This window comes from Euprymna scolopes, chromosome 26 (assembly GCF_053919585.1).
Source record: "Euprymna scolopes isolate OS-2025 chromosome 26, ASM5391958v1, whole genome shotgun sequence".
In the NCBI taxonomy this organism is placed as follows: Eukaryota; Metazoa; Mollusca; class Cephalopoda; order Sepiida; family Sepiolidae; genus Euprymna; species Euprymna scolopes.
Genome location: NC_136507.1, coordinates 61,559,464 through 61,586,526, shown reverse-complemented (window position 1 = coordinate 61,586,526; position 27,063 = coordinate 61,559,464). Strand labels below are relative to the sequence as shown.

The 27,063-nt window shown below is 35.5% G+C and overlaps 1 protein-coding gene and 1 pseudogene across 3 annotated transcripts in view; both read left to right on the top strand.

Annotated features, from left to right (window-relative positions):
- LOC145248109 (uncharacterized) overlaps window positions 1-27,063 on the top strand; it is a 439,133-nt gene that overhangs the window by 301,364 nt on the left and 110,706 nt on the right. For all 3 annotated transcript variants that reach the window (XM_080109899.1, XM_080109900.1, XM_080109901.1), the window contains exon 2: window positions 24,033-24,183. In XM_080109899.1, coding sequence (XP_079966025.1) covers window positions 24,033-24,183 — 151 coding nt within the window. The remainder of the gene's footprint in view (window positions 1-24,032; window positions 24,184-27,063) is intronic.
- Window positions 6,769-6,885, top strand: LOC145248564 (5S ribosomal RNA; annotated as a pseudogene).

Genomic DNA, 27,063 nt, shown 5'->3' with positions numbered 1-27,063 from the left:
AAATATTTATTCATGGTGTTTAGCTTCCAAATATTTATTCATGGTGTTTAGTTTTTATTCATGGTGTTTAGTTTCCAAATATTTATTCATGGTGTTTAGCTTCCAAATATTTATTCATGGTATTTAGCTTCCAAATATTTATTCATGGTGTTTAGTTTCCAAATATTTATTCATGGTGTTTAGTTTGGTTGTTTTGTTTTACAGCAAATCAAGTTTTAAGTGTTTATGCTTCAGATTTTTTTTATTTCTAAATAATTATTCATGGTGTTTAGTGTGGTTGTTTTGTAATGAAAAATTTTGATTTTTGTGTTTTTGCGGTTAGCAGAACATGATTGAGTTTTACAAAGGAAAAGGAAAAAAACAATAATATCAATATTTGGTGCATTTAAGTCAAGAAACCGAGCTCTTCAGACAGCCAGGTCTGATAGTACCAAACATTGCAAAAAAAAAAAAACAAACAGCTGCACGCACATATATATGTGCTTCCAAATAAAGACTGTGGTGGAGTTACGGCATTTTCTTTCTTTTTTTTTTTCACGTTCGAAGCGAATGATCTGAGCAAGTGGTTGAGAACCGCATTTCGCTTCTAACGTCCCATTACACATCTATCTAGTTGTGGTTTTGACATTGATGACAAATAGTTTGTGAAGCAACTAAAGATTATATGGGACAAATCTCACACTGATATCAAAACGGTCACGTGAGCCGGATGAAATTGCTGCACGAGTGGGAAGTGGCTCGCGGGCCGGGAGTTTGACATTTCGATTGCAATTACAAAATAAAAACAAGCCAAAGTCAATATTCGCACTGGAAGCTAATTCGCACCGCGTCGCATGGGAAGACGATTGGTTGAGTGCGAAACTGCGGGAGACAAGCCGGCGACGGAGTGTTACGCTTGGGTGGAAAGAAAAACAGCGGTAAATTTTAGTGCAGGAAAATAGTGCATGTCTAATTTGTGATTTTCCAACCCATCTATAATCGGCTTATGAAGTATCATTTACAAGGATTAACATAAGTAACATATGCGTGGGGAGTTAGATTTTCCCTACATTAAAATCGACGATATTGAATGAACATGAATTTAGGTTCTCCTGTAGAAGATGTCTTCCTTTCTACTTTCGTTTTCCTCACTCATATGCTCCTATTCCGAATTCGTAGCAACATACCAATATTAACAAACATTTTTTTTCTCCCAAAACAGTCATTAAAATTTTTTTTTTAATGTTTAACATATTTCAAACTGATATAAATTATTACACAATAAAAACAATTAAATTAAAACAAAATCCATTTTTTATATTTTGAATAATTTAATCAAGCAAAAATGCCATTGAGCGGTTATCAATGGCTGGACAGCTTCTTTTTTTAAATTCGTACTCAAAGAGGAGACACTAAGTTTGTTTTGAACTAAAAACACACTTTAAAAGAAGTTTAAACACAAATAAATTAATTTAGGTATTTAGAAGAGTCTTGCCTTTGGTAACATTTATTTGTAGCATTTCTTTTCTTTTCTGTTAATTAAAGTAATAAATGTTCCAATCCCATTTTTCTTTTTGAGGTAGATGTATAAGTTTAAATGTAGATATAAGTTCCGTTTTAATTAAGAACATCTTCAGAATGTTTTTGATAAACTCATCAGAGATTTTCATCTATATTTTTCACTTGCGTCCAAAAAGAAGTGCCATAAAATTTTGATTATTTCAGAAGAAGACGATGACAAACACCGCCAATGTACAGCTGACGCCAACAAAATTTGAAAACACCGTCCAGAGCATTTAGAACCTTTTAATAATTAACTGAACTCCATCGGATGGGGGCATATAGACATTTAATGAATAGATGCTAAAAAATTACAAAGGGAATAGGCAAGTTATCTCTCGATAAATGACCAATAAATAAAATTAATTAAACTCTGTTAAGCAATGTTAAATCTGTAAATAAAATTTATAACTCATTCTGTGGCCCTTCTCAGTCTTATGTTGTGTAAATGAACAACATCTAATTAAAAAAAATGTGCTTGATTCATTTTTTACTATCAAAAAAAGAATGAAAATAATCGGTTTGAAATAATCAGGAAATTAGGCTATAATTTTCCCGATTCTGGTACCGATTCCGATACCCCAAAAGTTCCGATTTTTCCGCTTCCGATTGATCATCACAACACTAATATTGATAGAGGATTGATAATTTATATATATATATATATATATATATATATATATATATATACATATATATATACATATATATATATATACAACATATATATATATACATATATATATATATATATATATATATATATATATATATATATATATATATATAAAGTAAAATTCTGCAAATTACGATTTACAAAAATTCATTATTCGACAAAAAACGCACAATACACATTTAGAAAATTCCTTATTCCGCGCAATTTCAGAGGAAAGTTATTAGCAAAATATTATTCCTAGATAAACTATGACTTTGCTGTTTAGCACATAAATTGAAATTGCAACATTCCCATTCCCGCTACAATTAGCGATTCTGTTTTAAATCCCCGATTCCGATACAATTAGCGAATCTGATTCTGATTGCAAAATGGCACCAATAGGTAACTAAAAAACATATCACAAATGAAAGATATACATTAAAATCCCACACCGTTTTGTTTTTTCTTTTTAGTCTTGGGGACATAATGCATGCATAATAATTTTTAAAAAATAAAAGAAACAATTAAGAAGTTTGTCAAATAATTAGGAAAATTATATTGACATTCAAATGTGGATGAGAACTCTCTGCGAAATCCTCCCTCTCCCTAAAAATGAAAGTTTATTTTTTATATGATTACACGATTTTAAAATCGGATTCAGAGTTTTGCTGTAAGATTTTTATAATCTCTTTTATAATTGCTTTAATTACTTTTCTATTAACATGTGGACGATTAGCCTTATAATTATCTCTCTCCCTCTTTCATAAGTCGCGTTTACATAGATGATATTAGGGAGTGTTATTATTTATTTTTCATGAGAATATTTGTTGTGAATATTTCCAATAGTCAATCGTATTTTCGTGCTGTTTTTAAAGCTTTACTGGCGCTAGTATATAATTACGGATGTCACCGTGTGGTTTGTTTCTGTATTAAAAACTACGACAGCACAAAACGTCCACTATATTTGTTGAAATTCAGGTTCATGAACCATCCAGACATCAAAATACCGAGGTTTTGTGCTGCAGTACTTCAATACAACACGACGACTCCTTGAATTTGTGATGAAATTAAGTAAACTTTTAAATGCAAAATATACAAAGCTACGTTTATTTTTTAAAAATTATTTTAGATGCGGATTGATATTTTTTATTATTAATGTTATTCGAGCAACTATTCTCATTTTGTTTGTTATGTTCATGTTTCGGCCGATGTAATCTTCGGTCTTTTTTTTAAGAGAGGAAGACAAAAATAATAGCATGTCTATAGTAATAAATATTAGTAATATTACTTATTTCATGAAAATTGGATTCAAAGCTCGCAAAATGCATTCTATCATTTTCAAAAGTTATCAAAAGAAACGAAGCGACCATATCCTACCTTGACGGAGTTCAAAATAGACTTCGTAACCTAGTAGAGGATGCCCTTTTTCTCTTCCCTGGAACCTCTTTTCCACAGAAGGAATGTCGCGAGCCTGTCTCCGCTTCATCGTTATTTTTATAGCAAGTGCTCGTCTGAGCTCCAATCTATGGTCCCTTCCTGGCTTGACTTTCAGGAAAAACACTCGTCTAGCTGAAAGCACTATCAAAAATTTCCCCCACTTTTTATCTGTGCCTAAACCGAAACGTAGATTCTATGAACAAAGTTTACTTCTTAGAACTGCACGCCTGTGGAACTCTATTCCGTTTTCCTGCTTTTCAACTAACTGCAATATGGTTGCACTAAAGTCCAATGAGAACAAATTCTTGATGAGCCACCCCCTTAAGTAATCCAATTTGCCAAATTTCCACTACTAACGTTGATTGACATGTTCCCCTTGACCACTGTACACTCATTAATCCTTATCCTCAAGTGGCCTCCGTGCCTTGATAAGTGGTGATTCTTTTGTATAAAAAAAATCAGGAGAAAATCAAGGTCACTCAGATTCCAGGGAACACCACCGCTTATTATCACAAAGGCATTTCTGATGATGACCTGTGTGAAAACAACAATTAAGTAACAGCAATAATAGTAATGTTGTTGTTGTATTTTTTTATGACGGTGAGATTCTGAAGAAACGCTTATTTTTGTTATAAATTTACTTTTTTGGTATGACACGTGACTAACAATTAACGAGCTAACTGACAAAACGACTACCTGTGCTAAGGTAAGGTAAGGTGGGAAAGGGGCGCTAATGTCTTATTTTCACTTTTGTTTTTTTTTGTTTTTGTTTCGTTTTTTTTTTTGTTATTTTTTTTTTTTTTATTAACAAGATTTCGCAAAAAAGAATTTCACCGACTTTTACAAAAGTTGGTGAACGAAAGAAAAAGAAAAAGGCCACAGAAATGTTGGCGTTAATCCAGATATTTTAATATATTTATTTCTATTATGAGATCTGCGTTTGCGCTTGACACACATATATATATATATAAAAGGAAATTCAATGTTTAAATCTGTTATATTTTATTAACTGGAAAATTATGAAAAATTGAAAACTAAGAATAGCAATATTAATAAAGGGATTCAGTGCTTCGAACAGGAGTGCATAGGGGTCATTGTTGATTCCTGGGAAACATCTGGTCTGCCTGAAGAATATACATTTACCGAAGTTCTGCATCATTTTATTTCTCGTTCTTTCTCTCTCTCCCAATTATGAACACATATCTGAGCCCCCACCCAACCCCTGAATTGAATTTCATAAAATATATAAAATAAAATAAAATAAACAAAATGTTTTTGGTTTTCTCCCACTGCAAGAACTGAGACACCAGGGTTGGAAAGTGGGATTGAGAAGTTAGCGCCCCAGAGGAGGGGCATTCTGGCCTGAAAAAAGTGCCTGGGCATCCCCGTCGGCATTCCCCGGTAATTAGCAATGAACTAACCCTTTCTCAAAGAGAGAAGGCAATGCCTGTGAGAGTGGACCTCCTAGAACTGCACAGAACTAGCATCCCACCGCAATTAAGAGAGAACATAATGTTCTAATCTCTCTTGCTTTGGGGCCGAGGATAAGAAATAAGAATATAAGAATACTAGACTTTTTAACCCGTTAAAAATGGGCAAAAGTTATAGCCGTTGACTTAAAATAAGTGCTGTATGCCAAATTGGTGCTTGAATATGGTTAACTTTAACTACGCATCAAATGGATATTATTATACTTAGTTCGCTAGACCTTATCATAACAAAAGTTTATAAAACATTGCCAGATTGAACCAGTACTTTCCGAGTAAAAGTGAAATCAGCAGACCGACAAGCAGACTAAGAGAAATATAATATGAAAATTAAGTTATTATATAGGCTAGACGCAGGGATTTTTTTTTCATTCAATCCCGGACAGCATCGGCCTTTCCGCTAGTAATTAAATAGTTTACTCACTGGTAGGTTTTATCTTAAAGTAATATAAAGAATTACTTATGACTTGTTGGTGCCATGGGGAATTACTTACGTATGCAAGTGCTATATGCGAGTTGTATTCTTGGAGTTATAAACAAAAGATGTTTCAGCTTAAAGCAGGGTGTAGGAACGGAAAGCCACGAGCATATAAGATAAGGGAAAGAGGGGGGGGACCGAAAACTAAACGTAAAATCTTTGTTATTATGTGTTTTCTTATCAAACAAAAATCAGAACTCTTCAACAACATGTCTTCGGTGTTTTTACGATACGTTGTAAAATCTTTACAGGAGGCAATGTCTGCCAAGTTTAAGTTTGAAATAACATTTTCGTCGTTAAACGCGCTGATTGAACAGCCGCATCTAAAGAATATATGTTCTTGTTTTGTTATCATATAAAATGCGCCGCATCTTCGTAAGTGGCTGCGTCCGCAGGTAAATCCGGCTGTCGATTCATTCATTAGTCCAGGGGACGGCAACCTATTGCCTGCGGGCCGAATCCGTCGCGCAAAAGTATTTTGACCGACCTACGAATCTGATTACCCATGACTCTATTTTTAACAGGAGAGGCGAGGCTTTAGTGTTCGACAAAAGGCCTGTTGTTATCTTCCTTTGATCCACCCAACCGAATTTGAATGCGATCAAAACTAAAATCACCACCATTTCTGCGTAAAAATAAAAAACAAATATATAAAACAAAAACTGAAAGCCGATTACACCGACCGACCGGCGACAGACCTTATGCACGAACAGCTTTTAAGGTATAATGTTGTCTCAGTCGGCTTTCTATTTCATTTCTCTTAACAACGATCCACTATCTCTTTCCCCGGCCATCAAACCTTTGCAAGTTGCTGGAGTCTTTCATTAAGATATGTTTTTATCTATTATATTTCTCCTCTTCTCAAACAAGAGTGTTTACTATTTTATTTTATTATTATTATTATTATTATTATTATTATTATTATTATTATTATTATTATTATTATTATTTTTATTTTTATTTTTTTGTGTGCACGCTACATGGCTCAACACAGCCCATATGTCACGCTTTTTAAAGTTTAATTACTCTGCAAATATACTGAATAAAATTATAAAGTTTTAAATACCGAAATAAAATCCAAATGTATGTAATCAATGCTCCTCGTATCTACTTATTAAAAAAAAAATCAATGTAAGTTTTCAAGCTTGCTGTTAGGAGCATTATATTCTCAATTATACGGCACAATCGCGTTGACACACCGGTTCTCGTCAGATCACCAAAGTTAAGCAACGTTGAGCCTTGTTAGTACCAGATGGGTGACCATTTGGGAATTCTAGGCGCTGTATGTGCTCTCCGCTTATCTCTGCATTTGTTTCCAGTCGTCCTGTATTTCACTTGCCACTGGTATTTAACAATGTTGACTAAGGAGAGGTGTGGTTGGAGATTGCGCACCTCCTGCCACAAAAATTTCACGCGCAGGCACCTCTTTCTGGGTATCCATAGTCTGTCAAATATTGAAGGAGCCCTGTATTTGTTGCATAGCTCTTATTAGAAGAGGGTGTATATTATATCTTTGTTGTTGTGTGTTCGTGTTAGAGTGTTCATGTTGGTGTGCAGATATATCGCGTATATATAAAGAGAGAGACAGTTCTGTATATATAAAGAGACAGGAGAGCCGACGGCATGTAATACGCAATGAGAGGAGATTTGATATATAGATAGATAGAGAGATTGATAGTGATATTAACATTTATACGTTTGACAGCTCTGCGAATGGGAGTGTTACTATAACATTGACACATATATTTCTTTACCTATTTTTGAGATGATAATTTTCACAAAGTTCTTAAAATATAAATTCACAATAACTTTTTGTTGTTGAATAACATAACAAGAAGACGCAGATACAAATGATTATGATATTCGTTTATTCCATTTCGACCGGTCAATGGCTTTGCATCAAGGAATTCAAGTCTTTACATGATTCTTTCTTCTCCCCTCCGCTTCCAAGGTTCCATGTCAGCTCTGTCTCTGGCTCCTCTCTTCTCCTCTGACTGACTGACTGACTGACTGACTTACTTACTCTTTGCCAAGCTCCAACTATATTGAAAACTCATGACGTCATTGCATGACCAACACATGCATATCAGACACGTGGCCTGACACGTCTCACGTTTCCACAAAGCCGACTCTCTAACCTAATTTTTGATTAATCCATTTTACAAACATTTTCCATTGTCCGTTTTTAAATTCCTTATTTTAATTTCATTTCTTTAACAGAAACAAAATTAGATCATTACATTCGTTTTTCAATAAACCGATATCTAACTATTTTATGTGAACTAAACAATGGTAATTCTACATTCCATTTTAAATAACATTCTGTATTATTTATTTTAACTTATGATCAGAATTCTCAATTCCAAATCTAGCTTCGCAAGTTCGAATCCTCGGCTATCCTATCTCATATTTACTCACTTACAAGAACAGGCGGTTGTTCTTTAACATATTTATTTATGAGAAAAGCTGTGGTGTTTTCAAATATTTCACTAAATAATTAAATAACTACGTATCATTTATCTTTTAGTTTTCACTAGCAGTTCAGCTCGGCTTTGCTCGGGCCCTATGCACTGTTAATAACTTTATATGCATATGTATATATTAGAAAGTGTGTATACATATGGTAATCCCTTCTATATAACACGCTTCCTTAACTACCATAGAGAAAAATTGCTAGAGACCGCAGAGATCAAATTTTCTTTTACTTTGACCCTAATTTTGACCCCTTAACATTTATTGTTTTGGGCTCAAATCAAATTTAAATTGCTGACCCATATCCAAGTAACCTACATCTAAAATTTCAAGTTTTTAGACCCAAAACTGGCGGGGGAGTTTTGTAGAATCTGCAAAGGTCAACTCTTTTAACTTTGACTTCTTGGCAACCAAGTTTTCACCAAAAACTGGTTAAAAGCTATGCAAAATTTCAAATGTTTAGACCCAAAATTGGTTAATAGAAACCGCAAAGGTCAAACCTTTTGCATTTTGACCCCTTGGAAGCACAATTTTCAGCAATAAAAAAAGAAAATGATTTAAAAGCTTGCCCTATCTCTGTATACTCTTTATGTAAAATTTCAAATGTTCAGACCAGAAATTATCTTAGTAATTTGGCAGAGACCGCAGAGGTCAATTTTTTTTTACTTTGACCCCGATAATGATCCCTTAACATTTATGGTTTTGGGATCAAATTAAGTTATTAAGTTAGATCCTTGTCCAAGGAACCTATATCTAACATTTTAAGTGTTTATGCCCAAAGTTGGTGGAGGAGTTTGGTAGAGTTCTCAAAGGTCAAATCGTTGAACTTTGACCCCTTAACAGCAAAAAAAAAAGTGGCAGTAGGAAGGCAGGTTTCAACCCGTACCGCGAAGGAGGAAAAGAACGGGAGAAACGTGATGTTTTTGCTGTTACGACCACCGCCAAACCGGAAATGACGTAGGTTTAAATTAAGGCTAGACAATCGAAAAGAGGGAATGACTTTCGAAAATATCGGCGAAAAAAAGCGACCCCTCCCTGTAGAAAAGTGCCCAGTTGACGGTGAAGATATTAATGTTTTTAGCCAATTCTTCGGTATTTGTCGTCTGAAGGGTCGAGCTTCAAAACGATACTGATCTTATGAAAATCCGTCACCTCTGTCGAAAGTTTTAGGCAGACATGCAAGCATACATACATACATTTATATATTGGTAACTAAAATATTTCGACCCAAACCGATTAAAAAGTTTGCCCTATCTCTGAATACCCTTTATGTCAAATTTCAAATGTTTAGACCAGAAATTGTCTAAGTAATTTAATAGAGACCATATAAACGTCATTTTTTTTTTAACTTTGACCCCTATTATGACCCTTTACATTTACTGTTTTGGGCTCAAATCAAGTTATTAAGTTAGATCCATGTCCAAGGAACCTATATCTAAAATTTCAATTGTTTATACCCAAAATTGTCGGAGGACTTTGGTAGACTTCTCAAAGGTCAAATCGTTGAACTTTGACCCCTTAACAGCCAAATTTCTGGCCGAAAACGGATTACAAAGATTTTTCCAAATCTCAGTATACTGTATATCAAATTTCGAGTCTGTAGACTGAAAATTGACAGAGATATTGTGTCGGGAAATGTACACAGACACACACACATGCACACACACAGACACACAGACACTTTCACTTTTAAAGATATACTAGCATTTCAGCCCGGAGTTGCCCGGGTGTTTGAAGGTGTGTGTTGAGAAAAAAAAAAGGTGGTAGTAGGAAGGCAGGCTCGAACCCGTGCCGCGAAGGAGGAAAAGAACGGAAACAAAACCTGACGTCTTTGCTGTTACGACCACCGCCAAACTGGAAGCGACGTAGGTTTTAATTAGGGCTAGACAATCGAAAGGAGAGGATGTTTCGAAAATATCGGCGAAAAAAAAAAGAGATCCCCTCCCTGTAGAAAAGTGCCCAGTTGACGGTGAAGATATTAATGTTTTTAGCCAATTCTTCGGTATTTGTCGTCTGAAGGGTCGAGCTTCAAAACGATACTGATCTTATGAAAATCCGTCACCTCTGTCGAAAGTTTTAGGCAGACATGCAAGCATACATACATACATTTATATATTGGTAACTAAAATATTTCGACCCAAACCGATTAAAAAGTTTGCCCTATCTCTGAATACCCTTTATGTCAAATTTCAAATGTTTAGACCAGAAATTGTCTAAGTAATTTAATAGAGACCATATAAACGTCATTTTTTTTTAACTTTGACCCCTATTATGACCCTTTACATTTACTGTTTTGGGCTCAAATCAAGTTATTAAGTTAGATCCATGTCCAAGGAACCTATATCTAAAATTTCAATTGTTTATACCCAAAATTGTCGGAGGACTTTGGTAGACTTCTCAAAGGTAAAATCGTTGAACTTTGACCCCTTAACAGCCAAATTTCTGGCCGAAAACGGATTACAAAGATTTTTCCAAATCTCAGTATACTGTATATCAAATTTCGAGTCTGTAGACTGAAAATTGACAGAGATATTGTGTCGGGAAATGTACACAGACACACACACATGCACACACACAGACACACAGACACTTTCACTTTTATAGATATACTAGCATTTCAGCCCGGAGTTGCCCGGGTGTTTGAAGGTGTGTGTTGAGAAAAAAAAAAGGTGGTAGTAGGAAGGCAGGCTCGAACCCGTGCCGCGAAGGAGGAAAAGAACGGAAACAAAACCTGACGTCTTTGCTGTTACGACCACCGCCAAACTGGAAGCGACGTAGGTTTTAATTAGGGCTAGACAATCGAAAGGAGAGGATGTTTCGAAAATATCGGCGAAAAAAAAAAGAGATCCCCTCCCTGTAGAAAAGTGCCCAGTTGACGGTGAAGATATTAATGTTTTTAGCCAATTTTTCGATATTTGTCGTCTGAAAGATCGAACTTCAAAACGATACTGAGCTTGTCGCCTCTGTCGAAAGTTTAAGGCAGACATGCAAATATACATACATACATATATGCATACATATATTTATATATCGGTAACTAAAAATTGTCATCCCAAACCGATTAAAACGCTTGCCCTATCTCTGAATACCCGTTATGTAAAATTTCAAATGTTTAGACCAGAAATTGTCTAAGTAATTTGGTAGAGACCGCAGAGGTCAAATATTTCTTAACTTTGACCCCTATTATGACCCCTTAAAATTTATTGATTTGGGCTCAAATAAAGTTATTAGGTTAGATTCATGTCCAAGGAACATGTATCTAAAATTTCAAGTGTGTAGACCCAAAATTGTCGTAGGAGTTTGGTAGAGTTCTCAAAGGTTAAATCGTTGACTTTGGCCCCTTAACAGCCAAATTTCAGGCCGAAAGCCGATCACATAGATTTTCCCAAATCTCCGTACCCTATATATCAAATTTCGAGTCTGTAGACTAAAAATCGACAGAGTCGTTGCGTAAGGAAAATGTACACAGACAGACAGACACACAGACACACAGATACACACAGACACGTTCACTTTTCTAGATATACTAGCATTTCAACCCGGCGTTGCCCGAGTGTTTGGAGGTGTATACTGAGCAAAAAAAAAAGGGGTTAATTTTTTTAACTTTGACCCCTATTATGACCTCTTAACACTTATTGTGTTGGGATCAAATCAAGTTATTAAGTTAGATCCATGTCCACGGAACCTATATCTAAAATTTCAAGTGTATCGACCCAAAATTGTCGGAGGAGTTTGGTAGAGTTCTCAAAATTGTCGGAGGAGTTTGGTAGAGTTCTCAACGGAATTTTTGGCCGAAAACCGATCACATTGATTTTCCCAAATCTCAGCACACAGACACAGACACACACACACACACACACACACACACACACACAGAGAGGCAGACACGTTCATTTTTATAGATAGATAGATAGATAGATAGATAGATAGATAGATTATAAATAAAGTGACATTTAAATCATTTAATGAACGTAAAACTTAACTTATAAATGAGATGTATAATCATATGGTTTCCTTTGTAAAAATTGTGTTGTGAGAATATCAACTTACAAATAAAACTATGCTCATTTCTTGTCATTCCAACTAAGGAAACCATGGGATTTGGAGTGAATGTAATCCAGGTTTCACTTAATGAATTCGTATCGCGTTTTGCTGACTTTTGTCCGCATAAAAATGATTTCAAATTGTTTGCTACACCATTTCATGTGAAGGTAGAAACCGTATCGGAATGTTTTCAAATGGAATTGATAGAAATTAAGTGTGACGATCTATAAAGATCATCCTTTAATTCCGAGGATATTTTATTAATTGATTTTTATGCAAAATATATTTTTCCAAATTAGTGACCCAGTACCCACACAAAAAAGATGGCATATTTGTTTGGAAGGATCTATCCATGTAAAAACTTTTTCAAAATTGAAGCAAACTAAGAACGATTTGAGAACAAGATTGACTGATAATCGTTTTAATGAAATCTTTTCTTCGCATCAACAAGTCTGAAACCAAATATTTAATTAAAACATCAAGTCTCCCGTTAATTCTAGACGCCGCTTCTATTTATTTATAAACAAATTATTCTAACAATGTTTTCAATTGAATAAATAACATTTATGATTACTATATTAATTTTTTTTTTTTTTTTTACAATTTCACTCCAAATAAGGCGAAGCGCCATTTTGTTATAGGGAGCTACTATCAGGGACATAAGTTGCAGATGTAGTGAATTAAGCAGGAAGATGTTTGTTCACATTACCTTTAAACTCCTGCATGTCAGCACACTTGAAGAAGCAGGAACACGGAAGGGAATTCCACGGTCTAGCAGTTCTGGAGAATAAACTGTTAGTGTAGAAGGCTTTCTTACATCTAGGATATCTACTTTGTAGAAGTGGGACTTTGCTACTTGACGGGAGTATTTACGTCGAGGGGGGTAGGATTAGGGTTAGGGTTTGTAGTTCGTTGGAGTATCAACCATTAAAATACTTGTAGAACAGACAGAGGGGTGAAACATTTCATCGGTGGGACAGAGGTTGAAGCTTAGATAACAGTTCAGAACCTATCAAGTTGGCGACTCTCTTTTGAACCCTATCCAGGAGTGAGAGTAGCAGCAGATGCACCAGGCCAAATGTGGCAACAATAATCCATATATGAGCGAATAGTGACCTTATAGAGGTACAGGCTACTTTCAGGCGTAAGTAACTTTCTAGCACGGTAGAGAGAGTCCACCTTTTTCTCAAGCCCCCCCCCCCGCTTCGGCGGCACGGGGGACAAGATCAGTGTAGTATCTGTTCCGGCAGATGCTGCAAGCTATGACTAGCTATGACTAGCAAAGACCAGATGTGGGGGCAACCCCACATGTCTGACCTTTAACCAGCTCCCATTTCCCACCTCTCGGGAGCTGGTCCCCTTTTCCCCTTCCCCCTCCCTTCACTCCTCACATTAAAAATCGGCCTTGTGCCTAATTTGCTCGGTGGGGGAGCAAATAAATACCATCTGTTCCGGCAGATACTGCAAGCTATGACTAGCAAAGACCAGATGTGGGGGCAACCCCACATGTCTGACCTTTAACCAGCTCCCATTTCCCACCTCTCGGGAGCTGGTCCCCATTTTCCCTTCCCCCTCCCTTCACTCCTCACATTAAAAATCGGCCTTGTGCCTAATTTGCTCGGTGGGGGAGCAAATAAATACCATCTGTTCCGGCAGATACTGCAAGCTATGACTAGCAAAGACCAGATGTGGGGACAACCCCACATGCCTGACCTTTAACCAGCTCCCATTTCCCACCTCTCGGGAGCTGGTCCCCTTTTTCCCTTCCCCCTCCCTTCACTCCTCACATTAAAAATCGGCCTTGTGCCTAATTTTCTCGGTGGGGGAGCAAATAAATACCGTCCACCTTTTTCTCAAGCCCCCCCCCGCTTCGGCGGCACGGGGGACAAGATCAAAGTGTAGTATCTGTTCCGGCAGATACTACAAGCTATGACTAGCTAGGACTAGCTATGACTAGCGAAGACCAGATGTGGGGGCAACCCAACATGCCTGACCTTTAACCAGCTCCCATTTCCCACCTCTCGGGAACTGGTCCCCTTTTTCCCTTCCCCCTCCCTTCACTCCTCACATTAAAAATTGGCCTTGTGCCTAATTTGCTCGGTGGGGGAGCAAATAAATACCATCTGTTCCGGCAGATGCTGCAAGCTATGACTAGCTAGGACTAGCTATGACTAGCAAAGACCAGATGTGGGGGCAACCCCACATGTCTGACCTTTAACCAGCTCCCATTTCCCACCTCTCGGGAGCTGGTCCCCTTTTTCCCTTCCCCCTCCCTTCACATTTAAAATCGGCCTTGTGCCTAATTGGCTCGGTGGGGGAGCAAATAAATACCATCTGTTCCGACAGATGCTGCAAGTTATGACTAGCAAAGACCATATGTGGGGGTAACCCCATATATCTGACCTTGGTCACTGAAGGGGCAACCCTTCATACCAACAGTTACTAAGTTACTCGGGAGCTGGTACCCCCTTTCCCTCCCCCCTCCCCTATCTCCACATTAAAAAACGACCTTGTGCCTAATTTGCTCAGTGGGGAAGCAAATAAATCCAGTCCACCTTTTTCTCAGCAGCCTTGGCAATGCTCTCAATGTATCTGTTCCAACTCATGTTCCCTGTGAATGTTAAGCCGAGGAGTTTTAAAGAAGTACTTTCAAGTAATGTATCTTTAGCCATCGTAATAATAACATTGCGTACTAATAATGTTGTTAACATGCATTATTTTTATGTATTTTCAATACTTGTGATTAAATGTGAATATGCAGATCTGTCAACACTTTTCAATTTAACTATATCGTCGACCTTCAAATAAAATTTGTTGTATATTATTTTCTATAGGATGGCTGCACATCTCAATGCATTAAAAATATTTGGCTGTCTGTCAGTTATCTTTCGTGTAATTTATTTTACCAAGTCGCTTGTTCTATATTTAATGTCAAATAATGAACTCATATCTGTTATGACTCTTGGCTACATTAAAAGATAAGAGAAGCAAAAAGAAAGATAAAGCGAAAGAGGCCAGGGAGGGATGGACATGCGAGGTAGCAGAAATCTAAAGACAATTAAACATACGCGAATTATACATATATGCCTTATGAATGCGTGGACGATACCGCATGTGTACCTACGTAAGTGTATATGTTTACAACTATTTGTACTCGTATATATATATATATATATATATCCTTGTGTGTGTGTGTGTGTGTGTGTGTGTGTGTGTGTGTGTGTGTGTGTGTGTGTGTGTATTTCGGTTTTGTTTTGTGTTATTCGTTGGTGGTAAATTTTTCAAAAACAGTGTAAAACATACGCATCATAATTTCATCCATTTCGTTTCGATTGATTTTTTTTTTCAGGTGTTTAGTTTTAATTTTAGATTGTTTTATTGATTACTGAATGTTTATTTTCATTATGGTTTTAAATATTTAGGTTAACGACATATGTCATTTTCCTTTTTATTTTTTTTATTAATGACCTTAGTCTGGCCTGAGCGGTGTAAAGAGTCGCCGACCCCTGCATTACTGTTACTTTTAAGTTGGGAATAACATTTTCACAGTAAGTTTAAATGAACGCATCTTATCTTAGGTATTCCAAGCATCAATATTACTATTAACCAATTTTGAAAGGAGCTCTGTTCATTAGTCGGTCAGTCAGTCAGTCATACTTAAATTTTAAATTGTATTTTTGGCCATTATTCGAAAAATACAAATATTTCAGATTTATATTAAATTTGATTCATAGTCATTAGACATCAATTAAGCAAGATTAGCTGAAATTAAATTTCTTCTTAAGACCCTTTATGCTTAAGCCTTAAATTTTAGACATTTTTTTTATCTTCTAGAATCAAAATCATATATATGAATTTAAATAAAAACTCGAATAAGGATTCTAAGCATAAGGGTTAGCGTCATTATACTTTGGTTTTAATTTTTGTAAGGAGACGTAAAAGTGGTGCAAAAAAATGTTTAGTTGAAGATATTTATTTTGCCAGTCCTGTGACGCGTATTTTTTTTTTTTTTTGTCAAATGTACAATTTATTGAATAAATGCTTAGTATTTCACAAAATTGAGATAGTTCTCCGGTTGCATAGCACAAGTGTTTGCTTGCTTGTAAAAAGTAGTCCCCTTAGTATGGGCTACATATCATAGATTGAGGAGGTGGCGTTATCCCTCAGCATCGGTACTGTATTAGATGATTTACAGGTTGTGAAAACCAGTCGGAACGGGTTCAAATCCAGCTTGGATGCTTTCTGCCATATAAGGTAAAGTTTTGCAAATATCTATTTCTAAACGTTAGCGCGCTTATCTCGATAATTCCAGCGACCATTGTAGGCGCCTCTCTCTCTCTCTCTCTCTCTCTCTCTCTCTCTCTCTCTCTCTCATTAATATTTTTATCTCGTGCCACTCCCTTGCATTCTAACAGACCCCAAGAGTCTGGTAATCGCATAAAACTCTCAGTAACAGAGATAGTCCATGCCAATACACAGAGGCCCTCGTTTAAAGACTTGACACAATTAGATACAACTGTTTTTGGTAAAGGGTACAATAAATACTTCAGCGTATTATTTGGATTCTTCAAAACTACTGTTTTCTTCTTGAGTGTTCTATTCGCAACGTTTCTGTCGGTGTAACCTACGACCTTCTTTAGGTGTATCTTGTCGAACTCGGGAATCGCCCTGTCGAGCTCAGAAATCTTTGTATCGAACTCGAGAATCTGTACGGAATTTCGAACGGAACTCTTTATTTAATCTACGCATGTGTTGTATTGTCACTGTACCAAAAAAGGGGCAATGTAATATTGTGAGGTTACAGTTCCAAAAAGGCGGGATCAGTGTATAACCTCCCAAAAAGAGTATATATTTTACTGATTAAAACGTACGTGTGCATATACTTGTCTTTGTGACCTATTTGGGTTTGTGATATGTATATACTTGTTTGAATCGTGGTGTTTGAATGTATACACGTGTCAATAAAATGCCTGTTGGTACTACACTATTTGGAGCATAGGTTTTCTTATCTCTCTCTCCATCCCCCTCTCTCTCTCTCTCTCTCTCTATATATATATATATATATATGTATGTATATATATATATGTATATATATACATATATATATATATATATATATATATATATATATATATATATATATATATATATATATATATACGTACATACAATCTATTTTACGGTCCATGATAAGTCTCTCTAGGTGTGTTGATGCGTGCGTGTCAGCATAATTACATAAACAATAAATGCGACATACCTATTCTGCTATTGTTTCTCTGGAACATCTTCAGTCATCTTGGGGAGAGGGATTCTGTGTAAACAAAGACGTTGCTCCATCAAACCGAAACACATGACAGATGACACGTCCTACCGGTCAGCTGTTCAGATACTTTCCGGTAAAAACTTGACGAGGTCACTGAGTTTGACATGTTTTGACATATTTTGATAACTTTATCAAAACATATCTTCACATCTCTTGTTTACTTCGCCAATTATATATATATATATATATATATATATATATATATATATATATAGAGAGAGAGAGAGAGAGAGAGATAACAGATAATTTACTCTTCTGCTCGGCAAACTATATAACACATGCACTCGTTCAGTCGTCAGCCATAACAAGGTAGAAGTCTTAAGTAATTCGCAGTTGTATTCGATTATATATATATATATATATATATATATATATATATATATATATATATAGTACACTGAAAGCTCATAACAAGGTGCCTTATTTCCCTGATTGTTTTTCACTAGTTGTCAAACGATCTTTTCTAAGCATTTTGGGAGATGTACAATAAAGTGATACACACTTAAAATTACCAGAAAATCGAAAAATTAGCATAACTTTCAAAGTATTCGTTCAATAGTCACAAAAATCAGGAAATACGGCACCTTATTATGCTCTTCCTGTATACCAAATTTCATTTCTCTGCATTTCAGAGAAATATCAAAATTTAAAAAAAAAACTATTGACCTGGCAATAAAGCGATACACAGAGTCTATTTCGTCGTTAACAGATAAAAAAAAAAAACGTGGATAACATCTTACACAGTTTGTTCACTTGTAAGATTAAATATCTGTAAAATATACAATCTTAGATAATGTGTAGATACAGCGGCCTAAAAAGAAAATGGCCGCTGAATTATGTAAAAATTGAAACTGAAAGAAATCTTCATTCCAAATATAAATTATAATAATAATTGTTTTGTCATCAAAGTTTACTTCTCTTAAAACAAATAGTTTTTTCGTTTTGAACGACGAAATCTATTATTTGAAAGCTTCCGTCTCCAACCATCAATTGACTGCGAATAACGGTCATGTTAAATTACAGATTTCACACTTCCAAGAATTGGCTACTAACCGACACTTGTCAATCTATTGAATCATTTCGAAATTGTCAGACAACTTCAAGTTGGAATATTGTTATTACTTCCGGCTGCATCATCGCTATCGCCTCCGTTCTGTATTGAGAGGCAATGGATATCCTCTGTTAAGGGTAGCTGTGCGTGTAATTGTGAACCGATGCTGCGTTACTTCGGTGGTAGGGAGAAGTCCAGAACGACTGGAAACAATGCTGAGATAAGCGAAAGCATATACCTCACCTGATATTTCCATGGTATTTAATCATCATTATAAACATCATTTTCAAGACATGTTGGACGCATTCTAAGAACCCAACGGTCATTTTCTTTCTGGATCGCTGTGTCAGCACATTACCACACTCTTATATTGAATAGTTTTTATTCTAATGGGTAATCTGGATCCGGTTCTAGGGTTATTTTTACTTCATATCCGAGATTGGAGATTTTGTTTCATAAAGCTATAAAACATATGATATTATGTATTTCTCTTTTTTGCCTATTTATGAGTTTTAATCCGTATTTACTTGCTTCCTCGCGATAGAAATGTTAAACACAAGGCCAGATCAGTGTCGTATGGAGTTCCAGCTGTTGTTCAGATAGAAATATCCTACCCCGACGGCGCCAATTGATCACAAAAAATGATGCGCCTGTACAGTTTGGGATCAGCAACATCAAAAAGAATTGTCAGGATAAGGCAATCACGAGCAGCTTATGATACTTCAAATGTTTTTTCCCCACGGCACCAAAGCCAGCAATCTAGGCAATACTTGAAATGTGTTTTCCCCTGTTGACTACTGTATGTTGTTACTCCTGTGCAGTTCTAGAAGGTTCACATTCCTAGGCTTTGTCTTTTCCCTTTGAGAAGGGATTAGTTTAGTGCTAATCGCCTATGGCGCTCCTACTGCAGAATCTCGTCGGAACTGTCCAGCCATTTTTTTGCAGGTCAGAGTGCTTTTTTTCTCTAAGGTGATGGCTCTTCAAATCCCACTTTTCGACCCTTGTGTCACATCTTTTCGTAGTGGAAAGGAGAACTAGCTGTTGCCCAGGTAGCAGAACCCTCTCTCTACAGCGCTGGTTGTAGTCAGCTGGAAAGCAGAGAAACGGAACAGAGTTCCACAGGCGTGCAGTTTTAATAAAGAGGCTTTCTTAATGGAATCTACGTTTAGGTTTAGGCACAGATAAAGAGTGGGGGAAATTATTGATCGTGGTTTCAGCTTGACGAGTTTTGCAAGGGACATCATAGATTGGAGCTCAGACGAGCACTTGTCATGAAAATTACAATAAAGCAGAGACCGGGTCGCGACGTCTCTTCTGTGGGGGGAAAAAAGTTGCAGAGAAGAGAAAAGGGCATCTCCCACTAGGCTACGAAATCTATTTTAAACGCTGTCAAGGCAAGATAAGATTGGCATCCAATAAGTAACCACAAAGCACAACAGTTTTCTAGAATACACAACCCCAATCGTTTGAACACTCTATTCATAAGAGATTGCTGGAAGCATTGTCTGATGATGACGATGCCTCCGTTCAGTCTCAAGAGACAATGGATACCCCCTGTAAGGGTAGCAGCGCTTATAATCGTGCAGCCAGGCTTGCGCAATTTCTAACCACACCTCTCCAGAATCGGCACTGATTCTGTCATAAACCTAGGAAATCTAAGAATTACTGAAGCACCTCTTATCTCCCAACACAAACCTTTCCATAAGTACTAGCCTCTTGCTGCGGTCCTGGTTTCTTTCGCCATCTTGGATAATACTCTTGTTTTCTTTTGGAAAAGGGAAGGTGTTTTCTCCCGAAATTAATCAAAGTTTTATACCACTAACGAACTTTATGTTCCCCGGATATGCCAGCAACTTGGTTTTATGAAAGTATGATAGGTTATGAAAAGGAAAGGTTGTAAATTTGGGTTGAATTTGGGGGTATCTAAACCAAAGCAAAATATGATGAAAGTAAAAATAAAATAGATAACCCCCATAATTAATTATACCATACCTGTTCACACTGAAACACTTATCACAATATTCTGTGGATCTATATTAAAAAACCTTGTTAGACTTTGTGACATATTTCCATTCTATGGGGGTCAGGGGCGAACGAACACCCCATATTTTTATTATATCATATTTCTTCATACTGAAATATAATTATCAAAGTATACTTACGCAGATAGATATGAAAAGTCTTTATTAAAGTTTGTGCCTATTTCCATTCTATGGAGGCCAGGCGCGAACGCAGACCGCACGATTTTATTATACCATCCCTATTTAAGTTTAAACATACTTATCAAAGTATTCTTATGATACACTTGTAAACGTTTTTTTTTTAATTTTTAATTTTTTATTTCCATACTTTGTGGACCAGGCGCGAACGCAGACCCCACAATTTTAATGAACCACCGTTCTGCCATATCAAACATAACCATTCCTGTGTCTCGATACATCTTCTATCATTATATGTAATCAGTTTTTTAAAATAGTCAACCATATAGAAGCCTATTCGTGACTAGACACGAACACACACACACACACACACACACACACATTCAGCTTTATATTATATTAATTCCTTAGTTTTTTTTTTATTTATTATGGGATGATCATTTTTAGTGAACTAAAACGTGCAATTCTATTCATGCAGATATTCTACATGATTTATACTTACGTAATATTTGTGTAAAAAGCTTTTAGCAAACAAAAACCTCTTTATATGTTTATATATGCGTATATATATATTTGTTTAAAAAATTTGCCTACGAAACTCCTCGGTTATTCTTGGTCTACAGACATGAAACTTCATATATAGGGTATTCGAACCCATGCGAAACTTTATATTTGGGTTTTAACCGGGAAAAATCGGTGCAAAGGTGGGAAAATTTAAAAAATGAAATTTGTCAGGTGAAGGTCGACAGCATTACAAATATGCATGCCTAACGTGATAGCTATTGGTTCATCTTTTAATTTTTAGTCTTGCAGCAAACGTCTTTATAGCTCAGACATTAACGTCAAAGGAAAACGTAAATCGTAAGCTAAACGTTTTATTCGGTGATGGCTATGAATAATTTTTTTTTTACTTTTTAAATCATTACTATATATTGGGTCCAATATAATATAATAACAATACGAAATCTCCATTAATCAAAATATCATATTTAAACGTATTTTACGACCGGAAAATGCCGGGAGGCCTGCTAGTATTATATATATATATAATTACAATAATAAATATTATCCTTCTATTAGAACCTGACAAAATAATAGGAAGCTCAATATGCTTGATAGAGCAATTAACAAGCAAAAAAAAAAAAAATGAAAAATAAAAATTGAATCAATTACAATATTTATTAATCCATTAAATATTCAAACAACGAATTCAAGTAAAGAATAAATTTATCTTGAACACCCAAATGTATATACAATATAAACCCCTGGCCCGTATGGGTTGAGCCCCATGATGAATGAAATCGCTAGATATTACTCATCCAGGCTTGCTTTTCATTACTACTTCCAATGCTTTGCATATCAATATCTGAATATGTTCAATAAATGTTATTCTTGATAAAGTTTAATAACCGAAACGAAATATCGAACCTAAATAACTTTAGTCTGTGCTATATTATTTCTTATTCTTGTGGATTTTTTTTTTTTTTTTTTTTTTTTTTTTTACATTTCCTGTTCCTTAATTATTCTGTTATTTCATATTAAAAAAAAAACTGTACCAGCATAATTCTTGCAGACAAAAGAAAATGTGATTTCATATTGAAGCCTGGAACCAGCCGATCGACAGACGCATATTCTTGTAGAGACGAGCATGCATCTTCAAATATGCCTATATAGATGGAGAAGCTGGCATCATTTCGGCACCAGGCACCACCTACCTCTACCTGCCTTCTCTCTCTCTCTCTCTCTCTCTCTCTCTCTCTCTCTCTCTCTCTCTCTCTCTCTTCGTTCTTTATACAATTTCTCTCCCTTCTCTCGCGGGTAAATTACACAGATTCCCCTCCCCCGCCATCCACCTTCCCACTGTTTCACAAGATATACCCCCTCACTTCATATAGCTTCCATTTATAGCCTCCCCCACTCTCTCTCTCTCTCCCTCTCTATCTATCTATCTATCTACCTTTCTTTCTTTCTTCTCTGTCTCTATCTATCTATCTATCTATCATCTTTCTTTTTTTCTTCTTCTTCTTCTCTCTCTCTCTCTTTCTTTATTTATTTATTCTCTCTCTCTCTCTCTCTCTCTCTTTCTTTGATATCTCTTTTGTTTCCTGTATCCACTCTTTTTCACCCTCTCTCTATCTACCTTCGTTTTCTCTCTTCGCCAGTCTTTTAGTTTTACGTTCACACACACGCGCGCTCGCACACGCACACACATATTGAGAAAGACGAAAGAAAGAAAAAAGCCTGCCTCCATAGACGGAGAAGCTCACATCATATCACCCCCTCCACCTCCTGGCCTCTTTTTCTTTTTTCTTTCACTTGCTCTACTCTTTCTTTCTTTCTCCATTCCGTTCTCCCACGAGTAAATTAAGATCTATTCACACCCACATTTTTTACACAATATGCTCTCCCTTACTCCTTCCATATAGCCTCCATTTTGTCCCTCTCCTCTCCTCTTTCCCTATCTAACCTATCTACTTTCTTTTACTCTCACCCTCTCTCTCTCTCTCTCTCTCTCTCTCTCTCTCTCTATTTCTTTCTTCTCCTTATCAGCCATGCATCACCCCCTCCCACTTTCTTGTTATTCTTCCTTTCACCTTGTAATTATCTCTTCATTACACCAGACGTTACAACGGTTGGAACGAAACCCTAAAAAAAATGAGGCCTATATTTCGGTTTTTAGAACCAACCAACTAATATATTAAACGACATATCTCGGATTTTAATTAACTGTGTCATTAACTGAACAGCAGAAGGAATTTACTAAAAAGGAAAAAACAAAAGGGAAAAAATGAGCGTTTATTTATTGGTACAACCGGTTTAATACCGAGCCTCGCTCAAGTTTTTAACTTAAAAAAAAAAAAAAAAAAGAAAGAAATAACCATTGATATTTTTCTGGCATTCTGGGGGAAAAATGGAGATTATTTAATCTTTATAAGGAAAATTAATTAATAAAAAAGAAATAAAGAACAGATATAATTTAAAAAAAAAAAAAGAAAAGAAAAATATTTATTTGAAAAAAAAAATCATTCCAATTTGGATTAAATATTTTATTTGTATTTATTTTTTTTAATTATCATTTCACTGTATTCATTTGTTTCGTCTCATTTTTCTGATTTCTAACAATACACATTTCACAAATAGCCTGTGCTACGGAAGACCATATTCGAGATAATTAACAGTTATCTTATTTCCAATAGAATAATAAAACTAAAAAAAATAATAATAAATATATATAAAGTGTTTTATTATACTACTGTAATCTCTCTTGAGTAAAAAATTAAAAAAAAAAATTGAAAATGAGTGTTATAGAGGAAGAGGATGTTTCGAATTTGTCCGATGTGGGTTCAATGATGTCGGACACTGATGAGATGTCTATGTACCTTTCAGGATTGACACCTCTGCATCAAGCCGTCCTGGATGGTAACATAGCGGTGACCAAGTTACTTGTGGCGCACGGGGCCGACGTCAACAAACAAGATGAGGATTTTTGGACGCCTCTACACGCAGCATGTGCCGAAGGACACTCCGAAATCGTCAAGTGAGTAGCAGAGAAAGATAGCAAAAATGAAAGAGAGAGAGAGAGAGAGTGAGGGGGAGAGAAGAATGAGGGTGCACCTGAACAATCGCTCCCCGCTCACATTTTTTTTTCGTCTTCTTTTTTTTTTCAATTATTTCTGCGGATTATTATCAATTGGACACTAAGCTATCACATTATATAAAAAATTGAAAAAAAAAACCCTTAATATTTAAAAATTTGGAAGAGGGTTCAGTTTCAGATATAATGTTCTAATAAATCGATTCCCCATTATTAGAACCGATTTACAGCCCTGTTTTGACGTTAGCTCTTTCAGCCCCGCCTTTTTATTATTATTATTATTATTATTATTATTATTATTATTATTATTATTATTATTATTATTATTGCGACTTTCCACTTTGAGAAAAAATCGGTCTGTCGCCCTCCCCCACATCGACATTGTTATTATTATTATTATTATTATTATTATTTATTTATTTATTTATTTATTTATTTATTTACTTACGACTTTTTAAGGTGTTTTTGCATTTAACGACTCGCGCTATTTTTTTTTTTATAGTATAGTAAAGTTAAATTCAAGTTTTACGGTATCTTTTTTTTTTATTAGATTGTTAGATGAAAGTACAGAATAGTTACAAAACACCCTCCCCTCCCCTTTCCCATGTCAAATAATAGGTTAGTGTCCAGTCGATAATAATATAATAGAAAAATAGAAATAGTTGAAAAAAGACGAAAAGGAAACAATTTGTAAAGGGATGCCGATTGTTCAGGTGCATTACAAAGAGAAAGAAAGAGAAGAAAAAAGAGAGAAAGAAATAGAGAGAAAGAGTTTGGGTTTGAGAAAGTGAAGGAAAGAGATTGTTAGAGAGAGAGAGAGAGAGAGAGAGAGAGAGAGACGAAAGAGACATGAGTGTAAAAAAAAAAGAAAGCGAGAGGGAAAATAGAAAGCGAGCACAAAGAAGGGATAAAAAGAATGAGAGAGAGAAAGAATAAAAGAGACAAGATTATAAATATATAAAAAATAAATAGAGAGAAGGAAGAAATTGAGAAAGAAAGCCAGAGATGACATTTTCTTTCTTTCTTTTTTTCTTCTTATGTTTTTCTTTCTTTGTCGATTTTATGTTTTTGATTTCTTTTTTTTCTTCGTTTTTTAGATGAGGACTGATAATTCTTATTATTTGGATACTTTGGCCTACTGTTCTCATCTTGAATTTAATTTTCATAACGTTTCGATCGATGCAACCTACGAACTTCTTCAGATGTGTCTTGTCGAACTCGGGAATGTTTCTGTCGAACTCTGGAATTTGGGCGGAATTTTGAACGGAACCCTTTGTTTACTCCATGCATGCTCTTGTTCCGTCAGCCATGACTAGATAGAGGTCCTAAGTAATTCTCAATTGCATTTAATGACACTCAAGATGATAACAGTAGTTCGATGAATCCAAATAATACGAATAACCAATCCTCATCTAAAAAAATTCAGAAACGTTTCTGTCGATGTAAGTTTCGATCTTCTTCAGATTTATCTTGTCGAACTTGTGAATCTTTCTGTCGAATTTGGCAATCTGCGAGGAATTTCTAACGGAACCCATTTTTTAATCCATGGGGGGGGGTAGCATGTTCTCGCCCCATCAGCCATGACCAAATAGAAGTCTTATGTAATTCGCAGTTGTATTCTACGTATCGCCAGTACTAAGGGTTGAATCTCTGAAGAGTTTAACATATAACTGAATTCACCAAGTACTTTATCCGTTACGCCACGGGTTCCCAGTGAAGGCGATACTCAAAAGAACAACTGCGAATTACTTAAGAATTCTACCCGGTCATGACCGAGGGAACGATATCATGTTACCCCCGTGGATCAAATAAGGGGTTCCATTCGAAATTTCGTCCAAATTCCCAAGTTCGACAGAAACATTCCCGAGTTCGATACCTGAAGAAGGTCGGAGGTTACATCGACCAAAACGTTCTGAAAATAATAGTCAAGATGAGGAGAGTGGTGCAAAGAATCCAAATAATACGAATTTATTGATTTTGTAAATTTTTCCTTTTATTCTTTTTTTACGTTTCTTTCATTTTTTGTTTTGTTCGTTGTTTGTTTGTTTGTTTGTTTACCATCTTGTTTTTCTTAATCTTACTTGTATTTTTTACTTGTATTTTCATGTTTCTTGACACATTTTTACAATTTTTTGCCATATTTACTACACAACAATTTTTGCATACAGCTGATCGTTTTCTTCATATATCTACTTAGATAGCTAGTTAGCGATATATGTATCTACAAGTATACGCCCTCCGTCAAAAATGACGGAAAAAATTATGCTTCGCCAGTGTTCTTACTAATATAAAAATCGGTGAACTTAAACAGATATAAGAAAGAAAGCGTCTTATACTGAAAAGTTGAAAACAGAAAAAAATAATTAAAATGCATATTAATCGATATAGAAAGAAAAAAGGAAAAAGAAAGCAAAGTCTCATGATTGAAATGGAGAGAAGTTTTTACTTTCCGAATTAGATACTGACTGTGGGTGGGAATTCTAATTTGCTATTTGCTTTCTGTTTTAGCATTAAACCTTTGAAATGATTTCGTCCGGCAGTTTCCTTACTCGTTAGCATTTGTGTGACAGGGCATATATATATATATATATATATATATATATATATATATATATATATATATGTGTGTGTGTGTGTGTGTGTGTGTGTGTGTGTGTGTTTATTTATATAAGAATAAACGCACCTTGGCCTTTATTACAAAGTGGAGGATATAACTAGTTAGCGATCTCTCTCTCTCTCTCTCTCTCTCTCTCTCTCTCTCTCATATATATATATATATATATATATATATATATATATACATATATATAGCTATCAATTTAT